General features: G+C 46.5%; 1 protein-coding gene across 8 annotated transcripts in view; it reads right to left on the minus strand.

The window, feature by feature from the left end:
- TRMU (tRNA mitochondrial 2-thiouridylase) overlaps positions 1-12,077 on the minus strand; it is a 37,881-nt gene that overhangs the window by 23,751 nt on the left and 2,053 nt on the right. For 6 of the 8 annotated variants that reach the window (XR_006735661.1, XR_006735660.1, XM_045552767.1 and 3 more), the window contains exons 2-5: positions 11,235-11,400; positions 7,666-7,772; positions 3,751-3,873; positions 121-293 (exon numbers count right to left, since the gene is read on the minus strand). Coding sequence is in view for 6 of the 8 variants with exons in the window: in XM_045552767.1 (XP_045408723.1) it covers positions 121-293; positions 3,751-3,873; positions 7,666-7,772; positions 11,235-11,400 (569 nt within the window). In the remaining 2 variants the exon portion in view is untranslated. Of the gene's footprint in view, positions 1-120; positions 294-3,750; positions 3,874-7,665; positions 7,773-11,234; positions 11,401-12,077 lie in introns of those variants that run through there. The other 2 variants (XM_045552771.1, XM_045552768.1) reach the window with 1 other exon arrangement.

The following is a 12,077-nucleotide window of genomic DNA, read 5'->3' on the forward strand; positions in this document are numbered from 1 at the left end:
CCCCCTGAAGTCAGGTCCTGGGGAGGGACGGGGTGTCTGAGCACAGAGGTCCCAGCCCTCCCTGCACCCTGGAGCCGGGAACGCAAACATGCACCATCGAGGCAAGCTACGCACTCATACCTCCTTCTTCTGAAGCACGTGATGAAGTCTATTCTCAGCAGCTATTTTCTTTACAAAGTCTTTCGTTAATCCCCCCAGAGGGAAGATGGTTCTTCTCAGGGCATCCTGGGAAACCTGGCTGAGAAAGAAGGTCTGGTCTTTAAAGCTGTCAGCTGCTTGAAGAAGCTTTACCGCTGCCAAGAGTAAAGAACAAAAGACGTGCAGGAATAAAAATAATGACATTTCACCTTGAATAGCGTCTTTCTGTTTACTCACATTACCCTTGTCTGTCAGAAGCCAAAATCAATACTCAATAGCAGACTACTAGGAAAAAACCACCACCAGAGAATGTAAGAAAGATTCTCACCTCTAATTTATTTATATTTTTATTGTTAGTTATTATCAGTACATAACAGTTACATGTATTTCTAGGGTACATGTGATGTTTTGATACAGGCATATGATGTGTATCAAGCAAATCAGGGTAACTGGGGTATCCAGCACACCTCAGGTATGTATCATTTCTTTGTGTTAGGAACAGTCCAGTTCCTCTCTCTTAGTTGTTTTAAAGTATACCCTAACTTATTGTTACTCACAGTCACTTCGTATCACTTTGTTGTGCTATCAAAATCCTGTTTATTCTAAGTATGTTTTTGCACCCATTAACCACCCCACTTTATCCCCCCGTCCCGCTCCCCTTCCCAGCCCCTGGTAACCATCATTCTACTCTCTGTCTCCCTGAGATCAATTGTTTTAACATTTAGCTCCCACATATGAGAAAAGGCGAGATTTGTCTTTCTGTGCTTGGCTTATTTAACTTAACATAATGTTCTCCAGTTCCATCCATATTGTTATAAATGTCAGAGTTTCATTCTTTTTATGGCTATATAATATTCCATTGTGCGTATATACCAAATTTCTTTATCCATCCATCCATTCACTGGTAGACACTTAGGTTGATTCCAAATCTTGGAATCACTATTGCAAATAGTGTTGCGATAAACTCTCACCTCTAATTTATCTTCTATAAAAGAAATACAGGGAGGATAGATTTTATATGATAAAAAAATTTATTCCAGTTCATACTTTAGATGATAATATTTTCAAAGATGGAACATCACATGAAAAAATGTTCTGAAGAGAAGAGAAAAAAACAAGCCTAAAATAAATTCAGCCAGTTTTGGCAAAATTGGGAAAGACAGCAACTTACAGAAACTTCCACTGGAATGGTGTCAGCTATGCTTTTTTCTAACAATGACAGCATGTGTTTGTGCCACGGTTGTTTTCAAGGACTCTCTTCATTCCCCGGGTTCAACTACTGGGGAAAGAATAAAGTCCCTCAGCAGCCCTCTCCTCTTAACTATGCTTTCTTCCTTGGTAGAAATGGTTTTGTTTACAGTCCAAGCTGACATTGGTCAGAGGCCCCACTGCAGTTTCTCCAACATTCTCTATCTGATTGTAAAGAACCATTTTTGGCTTTAAGGCAACAGTGCAGAGGTGTGAATGATCTTGTCCATATGACCTTGGTTCTGAAAAGAAGGCCCGGCTCTACCTCTGGGCACGATCTGCCCTGTCCCCGTGCCACAGGGCTTCCGTAATTAGAACTGTCAGGCTCCTCACTTTCAAGCTCAACGACCAAGAGAAGAAAACTAAGCAGAACATCAGTACTAATGGCTTCTGCTAACCGTTCTCGTGTCTAGGGCTAAAAGACCCCCCCCACAAGCTACCCTCCTCACCCTTCATGGCTGGGCACAGTCCAATGTGTGCGTGCACTCTATGTAACTGATATCTTCCACTGACTCGCACGTTACCCGAGTCAAGTAGAATTATCCCCATTTTAAGTTGAGGAAACTGAGCTCAGATAATTAAAGTGACTCGCCCAAAATGATGCAGGTAGAGTATGGTGGAGCTAGAAATTGAGCCCAATTTCCCAATTTCTATGCCATTACTTTTTGTGTACCAAACAATAAAACCAGTTGAAAAATGAAATTAGAGTTCAGTTAACCAGTTATTATGGAAGCAGACTCATTTTCAAAATTCTACTTTTTGTCTCAAAACTAAATGCAGTCAAACAGTGTACGTGTGTATAAAGGCCTAACACAGAATACTGGGAGCAAACTGCATCTTCTCTTAGTTCTGAGTCATTTTGAAACAAAGCAAAATTCTACAAGTTTGGGGAACAAAAGCTGGTGTCCCTAAGTGAGCTAGCATAGAGGAAAAGGAAGGAAAGGAGCTAACATCTGACCAGGGCCCGTTCGTCCTGGAGCTTTATTTACGCACCCTGGCTGCTTTGGGCCTGTGCTCGCTCCGCCAGGCCAGGGGTCCTGCTGTGGGCAGAGCAGTGAATCTGCCCGGTCACAGGCCAGGCCTAGGAACGCCGGCCTTGGGAGCGGACCAGCCGGAGCCAGTCTTCCTGAAACTGAAGCGTGTCCTAGGGGAGTGGGCCCAGCGCCCTGCAGGCAGGGCTTCCCAGAAAGAAGTGGATGCCGTTCTTGTCTGGGCTGGCTTCAGTGAGGTGACCTGAGCACCCTCTGCTGTGAGAAGGGAAGGAGGAGAGGGAGAGAGAGAACACGGGGCTGCCAGGCAGCTGCGGGTGCACTCGGGGCTCCCCTGACCAAGCGCACGGCCACAGGATCGCTGCTGCCTTCAAGACGGGCTCAGCGACACTGAGAAAAGACCTCCGCGGGGCCTGACACGGCCGAAACAGCAGGGGCTGCGGGTGCTGAGCAGACCTGGACTGAATCCAGCTCTGCTACCTGAGGCACCCACGTCAAATGACTTCACGCAGGCCTCAGCTTCCTCCTCTTTGAGTGGGATGAGAGCACACACCTGTGAGACTGCTGAGAGGAGCAACGAGAAATGTGTGCGTGCAAACTCCTGCCCGACTCCCGGAGACCACCCTCTCCAGATGGGGGTGTGGCGGGAAAAGGCTCCAAGATCTGAGCTCAGCAGCCCCCAGGGGACCGCGAGGCAGGCTGCAGGACCACACGTGGAGCAGTGCTGTGCAGGTCAGGAGTGAGAACCCTTCAGCTGTCCTACAACAATGGAAGTTTCCCTGCAGAAACGTGGCTCTGAGCTCCTCTTGGTTTTTTGCTCCACAGTGATGGGAATTCCTCTCTTCACAAACACACACCAGGACAAGCCAGCGGCTTCCCAGCTCACTGTCTGGCATTTACTTTTTTCTAGAAAGGTGAAGCTCTGCTCTCTCGCATCTATCAACTGATTTCTGTGGATCACCTTTGTAAACACAACTCCGAGGCCTGACCTGCAGGCTCCTGTCGGTCACACCCTAGAGAACCTGATGCCAAACTACAAGGCCTTGGCAAAACTATGGCAACCAGTTATCATCGTCAAATGCTTCCTCAGATATTCTTGGAATGTGCAGATCACCAACACAGTGTCCAGAGCTGGATTACACATCTCTGATTTCACCTTCCACCAGCCCTGCCCTGGCACCAGGCGGCTGGGATCCCTCTTACTGCCCCATTGCAGGCCCTCAGGGGAAACGCCACTCTTGGTCACTGCACCTTTTCAAATGGGAACCCAAGCCAGTGGGAGCACAGAGACAGGGACGGCAGGGGCTCAGACACAACCCACCGTCATTCTTCAAAATATTTTACTTTGTTCCCAAAGAATTAAGCTCTGACTTACCATTTCTAACTTCAAACCGATTTCTGAAAAGCCCTTCTGGTCTCTTAATGTGCTTCTGCTCAAAGACTTCTTCATCTTCCAGTGAAGTTCTTGCATAGTGACCCGTGGCAATGGCATCTGCTCCTGTGAGGTTTTTAAAAACACAAAGATCATATTGTAGACCCACATTTGCTAGCCTGGGTCGGTATGAGCCAAGGGTGCCAGAATCACGTGCAGACCTGAAGTCTTACGCTGACGGTCTCCACGGACAGCCCACCCTACTGTTCACCACCGAGATCCCAGGAATAGGGGAACACATTTAATCTTGTTAAAATGCAGACTTTAACTCTTAATGTAAGCTGATACAATCTTGCTCCAAAACTTTACTGTCCCTTTAAGAGCCTTTCAAAAGTTAGCATCTACTCATTCAATTAATAGCTTACGGAAATAATCAGATATGCATGCAAATATTTAAGTATAAAAAGCTCATTTCAGAGTTTAATGACATGGAAAAATGCCTATGACATTGTTAAGTAGGGAAAAAGTATATAATACCATGATTCTACTACTTTTAATGTACAGAAAAAGAAAAAAATCTCAGAAGGTCCATTCCTTTGATGCTGGGAGTGAAATTCTAGATGACACTTCTCCCCTTCTTTACATTCTTCTATACTTTAAATTTTTTTTTAATAAACAGGTATTATTTTTATCACAGTAAAGGACCATCCAGCATATTCAACTTCTTCTTTTCACATTATGCAAAAAAAGTCAAAGAACCTACCAAGGCATGTAAGTCTATAACCTTTTTATTGTGTGAAAATTTCAGATATGCAGTACTGCACGAGACTTTTCCTGAAAGGTGCAGCAGAATTGATTCAACACTTAACCCACCACACTAGCTCAGTGTAAAACAGAAAAACACTCCAAGAATTAACCGCTGCATATTAACTACCTGAAAAAGTACCTTTAGGAACACATTATCACATCTTGACTAAGTTTTCAATAGAGAAAAAACCCACTTTAAATCTGTTTCCTTAAAGAACAACCACTTATACTACAAACAGCGTAGGATTCGTCTATTAGAAGCCCTCAGATTTCAGACTCTAGCTTCCGTGTATGTTTATTCTGTGCTGCAGAATTAATAAAAGCTATGGTGGCAGAGAGCTTGGCACTCTCCAAAGGCAAACATTCCTCTCCTGAAGAGCTGTTTGTGCAGGAGGTCTTTCTCCTGCAAACCCTAACCTTGTCCTCTGGGTGTCACACAAAGAACGTGATCCTAACTCACACACGTGACCGCTGCTACTATGACCCAAAGTAATCTCAACGGTTCATCAGAGGACATATTTCCAGACACCCTGGAAATCAAAATCAATTCACATTCCAGCAGTCTGTAACTCTTTTCCTGAGTAACAGACTGGGCCTAGCCAGGGCAGGCTCCGGCAGACTCCGTGACCTTTCTCAGACATTCTCTGACCACAAGGTCGCCCAGTCTGCTGCTGGCTTCGGCAATAGACGTCAGAGAACTGGCTCATCAGCTTGGGGGCAACTAAGCCCCCCAGATCTTCTGCACACAAATGGCAACCAAGCCAGGTCCTCTCAATCTTATATTAGGAGAATTAATTATTAAACCTGGTTAGCAAACTTAGCAATTGTCTCTATTACATTTCATGTTTTTGGTGTTAGTACAGCATTCAAATTTAAGACTTTTTTGGTTTTTGTTTTTTAGACTTTTTTTTACTCCTAACTCCATGAACCAATTTTTCATCTTCATTATCTCACCATTAGGTCACTCATACATCAGATCAGCAAGCCTAATCTAAGTCATTGCTGACAGTGCCGACACCACTGGATCCCTGGCATTTAACGACTTACGTCTTGGGACGTGGCCATACATGGCAGAGTGAGCTGCACTGGGGCAGAGCAAACTGACAGGCCAGTACCCAGAACTTCAGAGACTCATTATGCTGACCCCACTGGCAGGGGACAGGAAAAGGACCCTAGAATTCACAAAATATAGCAACAGATACCACGAGGTGGTCTAAGTAAGCAAGTTTTTTTTTTTTTTTTTTTTTTTTAACTCTAATTCCACAACAGATTTCTAAGTAAGCAATTCAACATTAGGAAGGTTCAATAAAAAGACATGGGGTCAGGGGCGGTGGCCCATGCCTGTAGTCCCAGCCACCCAGCAGGCTGAGGTGGGAGGATCACTGGAGCCCAGAAGTTCAAGACCAGCCTGGGCAACATGGTGAGAGCACGTCTACAAAAAATGAAAAAGAAAAATTAGCTAGGTGAGGTAGCACTCGCCTGTAGTCCCAGCCACCCAGGCAGCTGAGGTGGGAGGATCACTGGAGCCCAGAAGTTCAAGGCTGCAGTGCTGTGGTCCCCAACTCCTGGCCCGTGGACTGGTACTGGTCTGTGGCCTGTTAGGAACCAGGCTGCACAACAGGAGGTGAGCGGTGGGCGAGCAAGGGAAGCTTCATCTGTGTTTACAGCCACTGCCCATGGCTCGCATCACCTCCTGAGCTCCCCCTCCCCCCATCCGTCTGTGGAAAAACTGTCTCCCACAAAACTGGTCCCTGGCACCAAAGAGGTTGGGGACTGCTGCTATAGTGCATTAGCACTGTGCCTATGAATAGCCACCGCACTCTAGCCCAGGCAACATAGCGAGACCCCATCTTTAAAAAATAAAAATTAAATTAAAAAAAAAATGAGGACATCTCAATATGCAGAGGGAATCGAGAAAGAAAAGCTTAGCAACAGACAGAATCTGCAAATCTGGTAGGCAGGCAAGTTGCTAGCTGGTGGCAGAGCCTTGACCATAAGGTAGGCTTCTAGAACTGGCCACCAAGACATAGCTTCAAACTTAGAAAAACAAGAGACCCCAGATCTTCAATCAAGTGACCACAGGCTTGTTCTCAGGACAAAGCAGAAACCCGATTTTGGAAGCAAGAGAAAAGGTCTTATCATGACTAGCAAAAAGGATGACTAAACATTGAGTTTCTTGAGCCTCGAATGAGGGCTCCTAAAACTTCCCCTGTACACAATCTCGTCTGGAACCAGAGCTGCTGCAAATAAAGCTGACCCTGCAGGGAGTGGCCCCAGTGGAGGGGCAGGGTGAGCCTGCGACAGAGAACCAGGCAGGATCTGAGGCAGATGACACCCGGGGCCTGTCAGTTCCACAGGCCACCCAGGTCTCAGCTCAGCTGAACCTAGAGGCACACTGATAGAAGAGGCCAGGCACCGCCTCGTAGCCCTGGCTCTAGCTGTGTCCTGTGGGCTGCGGCAATCTCTCTGCATGGCTTTGGCTCCCAGTCTGAGGAGTGTTCTCCTTGCCGGAGCGGTGCGAGGCCACACGGAAACCACAGGTGGGGGAGCTGGCAGCCCAGGGCTCCCCGAGCAGTCAGTCTGCTCCATCTCGGGCTCTTTGGCTCTGAGCAGGCCTTTAAAGCTTTGTTATCTTCGGCATCTTCCCAAAGTTCTGACCCTCCTGGTGCACGTACAGGCTCATCTGCTTTTGTTTTCCACATGCTTTTTTTTTGCTGATGATATCTCATTAAAGTCATTAACAATTTAATATTAGAATATTGTTTTTTAAGCATCTCCTCCTCTTCCTCCTTGTCACCTTTGAACTCTTTGGCTTGTGAGGCAATACATCTTTCCTCGGGACTTCGGAAGCTGGCTGTCTCAGGTCGACTCTGCTTGTCCTCACATTTATCTGGTCCACCGGGAAAGCACCCTCTCCTCCCGAGGACCCAGCACTTGTACTTCACCAGAAGGTTCCTTCTTATTCAGTGAAAGACTAAGTATTGTCATTTTCACTTCTTCCTTTCCTTCTGAAAGATGAAACTATTTACAAGGTTTTGGTTTCTGGCTATCTCTGAAAATTTGAAAATCCGTGATTTTCAAAAACAAATGAAAAAACTCCAAATTACTTACCAAGATTATCCACAGCGTAATGAAAAAAGCAACTGAATTTGATGTGCTTATTGCAGACTATGTCAGGATTAGGAGTCCTTCCTTTTTCATACTCATTTAAAAAATCACTGCAATTAAAGAAAAAGACTTTAAGTGTGAAACATTCCTCAAAAAATTAGTTGAATTACTTGTTTAATGTAGAATTTCTCCCTGTCATATCGAAACTATAGTTTTCTGCAAAACAGGGGAGCTTCAGTATAAAGCCCTTTTCAATATTTTCATCAAGCATTTGTTTACAGCCTGCTGCACTAACGGCCTGGATGAACAGGTGCCACTCCCCGCTGCTGAGGCTCAGCGGCCACGGTGTCTCCCTGGAGGCTCACAGGGTGTGTGGGGTTGGAGGGGGAAGGGGCCGCGAGGGACTCCCGAAACTGCTTCCTGGGACTCCTCTACCACACAGGGCTTAGGTGAGGAAGAGCTATGCCCGAGTCCCAGTGGCAATAAAATCACCTCGTTACAACTCAGGGCTGTACCAGCCATTCCACAATCTCAGCCTGAGAACCCAGGTCACAGGGCAAATGTGTCCAAAAATTTTTCTCATGTGACCCACCACGCTCCTGAGGTCTGGCAAACTCCTGGGTGCTTAAAGCAGCTCGGGCCATCCTAACTCCGTGGAGCTGTGCTCTAACAGAAAGAGCGGACACGGGAGAAAGATGCTACTATGCCAGCAAGACTCAGAAAGAATGTCATAGTCTTAGAGGATTCACTTCCAGAGGGTTATGATGCCTACTTCAAGAGTTTTAAATTGGGTGTATTTTTGGTATATGTGATGATTTTTTCATTTAACCTAAAACTCTTTATTAATCAACAAGGGTTTAAGGTTATATTACAAAACTGATCACAAGCCTGCACAGGATCATAAGTTACTTGTTCCTTCAACCTTATTGGGCAACGCTAAACTGTTCTAAGTTTCCCTAACACCGTTCACTCCCCCTAGAAGTTCATAAAAACCCATGTTGTTCCATATTTGCATCAACACTTGATATTATTACACTCTTTCTATTTTTTTTAATTGTTAAAAAGTTAACAGGTTCATTAAAATGTAAACTACTTAAAGTGAGGTCCATGTCTCCCTCCACATGTCCACAGACCCAACAAACTTTCTACCTAACAGACATTGACTAAATGTTGAAGAGGCCGAACATTTACACCGGCTTATGAAAAGACATACAGTCAAGCCTTTCCGTCTGCTGCACTAGCAGAAACGATGGAGAGAGCAGCCCAGCCCATTCTTTCACGAGGAAGAAGAGAAACCTTTCCTGCGCTTTGTGACGGAGACAGTAATTTTAAAAGAACATCTGGACTTTGGCCCTTGAAGGCCAGTGAGTCTTGAACCAATGAATTCAAAAGACACTTCTGAGCTAGACAGCTGTACCAGAGTAGCCAGTGTGCAGAGCAGAGATCAAGGAAGAGTTGTAACTACGTCCCCCGGCAGCTGGGATTAGGCAAGGACAGAGGGCAGGCTGGCCAGAGCCCCAGGGTGAGCTTGGAGGCAGCCTGCAGAGATGAGAGAGAAGACGGTCTCGGGGCCACGTCCTCCTTTCAGCCCCTAACGAGCAGTGCCAGAAGGCAGGAGTGAAGGCAGGCCTGGAAAGCTGGGTTTTAATCACAGCTCTGCTTCTAACTTGCCACAGTACTTGGGACAAGTCACTCTTCCTGTCTGGCCTTGGAGCTGAGTTAATCTTCAAAAATCACATTCGCTCACATACTTTTGAAATTTTGCACTAGAAGGTGAAGTTGAAACTCACCTGGATTACTTGCTATTACCTCAAATGCTGCAGTTCTCAGGAATCCCTCAGATCAGCTTTCTCTACTCAGCCAGACTTGATCTTGAAACTAGCACCGGCTCTTCTCTCTCCCTGGCCCCCCACACTCACCAGTCACTGAGCCCGTCACACCCTTTCCCAAAGACAGACCGAGGACCCTCCATGAGAACCAGCTGAGGTGCCTGATGAAACACAGATTCCAGGGCCCACCCCAGGCCCAGGCCCAGACAGGTGTTTAACAAGCACCTGCTAATTTTCTAGCTTGGGATCTACTGCCCAGCGGACTTGACCTCTGGGCCCTATCACAGCAGCCGTCACCTTCCACAATGCCCACAGTCCAGAGCTCTAGCAACAGCATTTCCTCGGGTTCTCCGCCTTTGGTCTTCTCCCGTAATCTACCCTATACTTGGCTGCCAGACTTGCCTTTTTCTTTCTTTCTTCTTTTTTTATAAACAGGGTCTCACTATGTTGACCAGGCTGGTCTTGAACTCCTTGGCTCAAGTGATCCTCTTGCCTCGGCCTCCCAAAGTGCTGGCTGGGATTACAGGTGTGAGCCACTGCACCCAGACCCATATTTGTCTTTTTAATAATGAAAATAACAACAGCTATGTTTACTGAATGCTTACCAATATACCAGGCACTGTGCTAGAACTTTATATGTAATCTCATGTAATTCTTACAATAACCCTGTGAGGCATCAGCCATTATCCCTACTTTAAGGATGACAAAACTGAGGCTTAGAAAAGTCAAATAAATTGCCCAAAGTCACATAAGTGGCAGAGTTATGACTGAACCCAAGGCTTTTCTGACCTAAAGCCCATTCAGGCAAGGGCAACCCAGCCTGTGCACATAACCTGCTGTCTCGGACGTCCGCAGTGGCTGCCCTGCATTTAGCGTACTCAGGGCTCATCACAGGCTGCCCCGGGCTCCTCCCACCACAGGAACAAAGGTCCAGCTGAACTTTACAAGGTTTCCTGAAATAGACAATGGGCATTTCTCTTCACCACTGCTCTTGCTACCCTACTCGGAATGTCTTCTCTACTCCTTCAAGGGCAGCTCAAACCGAGCAGTTTGAGCTCTTCCATGAAGCCTTCCTGACCACTCCATGATCCAAACTTCTCCCTCCCCAACCCTGCAGCACTGTAGATTGAATTGCTGGTCCTTCCTACATGCAACCCACCACGAGTGCGTCTTTCAAAGACAATGTCCTCCTCCCAACTAGACTGCAAACTCCCACAGAAAGTGGCCATGGTGTATACATCTTAATGCTCCCAGATGTAGCACAGTGCCTAGTATTCAGCAGCACTTATAATAATTGTTGGGATCATACCAGATTTTATAAAAGTTTTTGTTTGTTTCTTGTTCCCAAAAGGCACAGGCAGTGCATCACACAGCTACTTTGCAGAAGCCGTAATCACTGGCCCACACAGCCCGTGAGCACTGACACTAACCTCGCGCCCCTTCCAGGGAGAGCTCCACCTCCACGCCCCCACCCTGACTGAGCAGCAGACACATCTCAAGGTTCAAGAAGGCGTTAAAGAGCTTTCTGGCGGGTGGCTCACTAACAGGAGTGAGAGCACCAGGGGTGCTGTGGGGTGCTGTGGGGTGCTGCCTCGCCTCTAACGCAGAGGCCCCCAGGGGCGGCTGAGGCCTCCACTGCCAAAGGAGAGTGCCAGGCTGTACGGCGTCAGTGTGGCTGGCTGTGGCAATCCTCCCCTCAGAAAGGGCTCAGTGCATCAGGAAGCCCCTACGTGCTGCGCTCACCTGAACACTTCATTCCAATACTCCTTCACGTAGGACACCTGATGGAAAGGGATGTCTAAGATCTGGCAAACTTTGTAGGCATCTTCGCAGTCTCTGTCAGCAGTGCAAACTCCATGTTCATCCAGTGAGTCCCAGTTCTTCATAAACACCCCTGTCACTTGGTAACCTGGACAGGGAATTAAAGAGAATACACATATCAGCCTTGGGTTAAAAAGGCAGTGATTTCTGAGCTCTGAGCAGTTCCCAGAGTGCCACACTCCTATGCCTCTGTGCCTGGCTAGGCTGGCAGGCCCTGCTCTGCTCGTGGCCTTCAGGGCTCCAGGCTGGCTGCTGGGGCAAGGCACTACAGGTGCTCCTTCCCCTGAATCTCTGCTGTGCTTTGTAAAGGCCTCATCATCACAGCACATTATTGCACTGAAACTGCCTGAGTCCTCAAGATGAACGAGATGGTATTATTTCATCTTTGTCTCTCCACCTATGAATAAGCACAATGCCTAGGAGGGCCTTAGCTAACGTGCTGAATGAAAGAATAGCCAAAACTCAACAAAATTTTTCAAAGCAAACAAAAACCAACATTCACTTATTAGAAGAGGGAACTCATTTCAAGTTATTTCCAGTTATTACCTAAGACTTAAATTTTAAGTCATCAGATATACAGACAATTAAAATTTTGAATATTTTGTAATAAGGGCTATACCACCTGTATATTTTATGACTTATTTTTCCCCTTTAACAATCAAATATGGGAGAGACCAACTTTAACCCTACACCACTTAGCTTGCAAACTACACAGCTGTCCACCCTATATGGGAAATCCGGCTCCTCTCGGCAGGCTGCACGTAA

The sequence above is a fragment of the Lemur catta genome, chromosome 6, assembly GCF_020740605.2.
Source record: "Lemur catta isolate mLemCat1 chromosome 6, mLemCat1.pri, whole genome shotgun sequence".
In the NCBI taxonomy this organism is placed as follows: Eukaryota; Metazoa; Chordata; class Mammalia; order Primates; family Lemuridae; genus Lemur; species Lemur catta.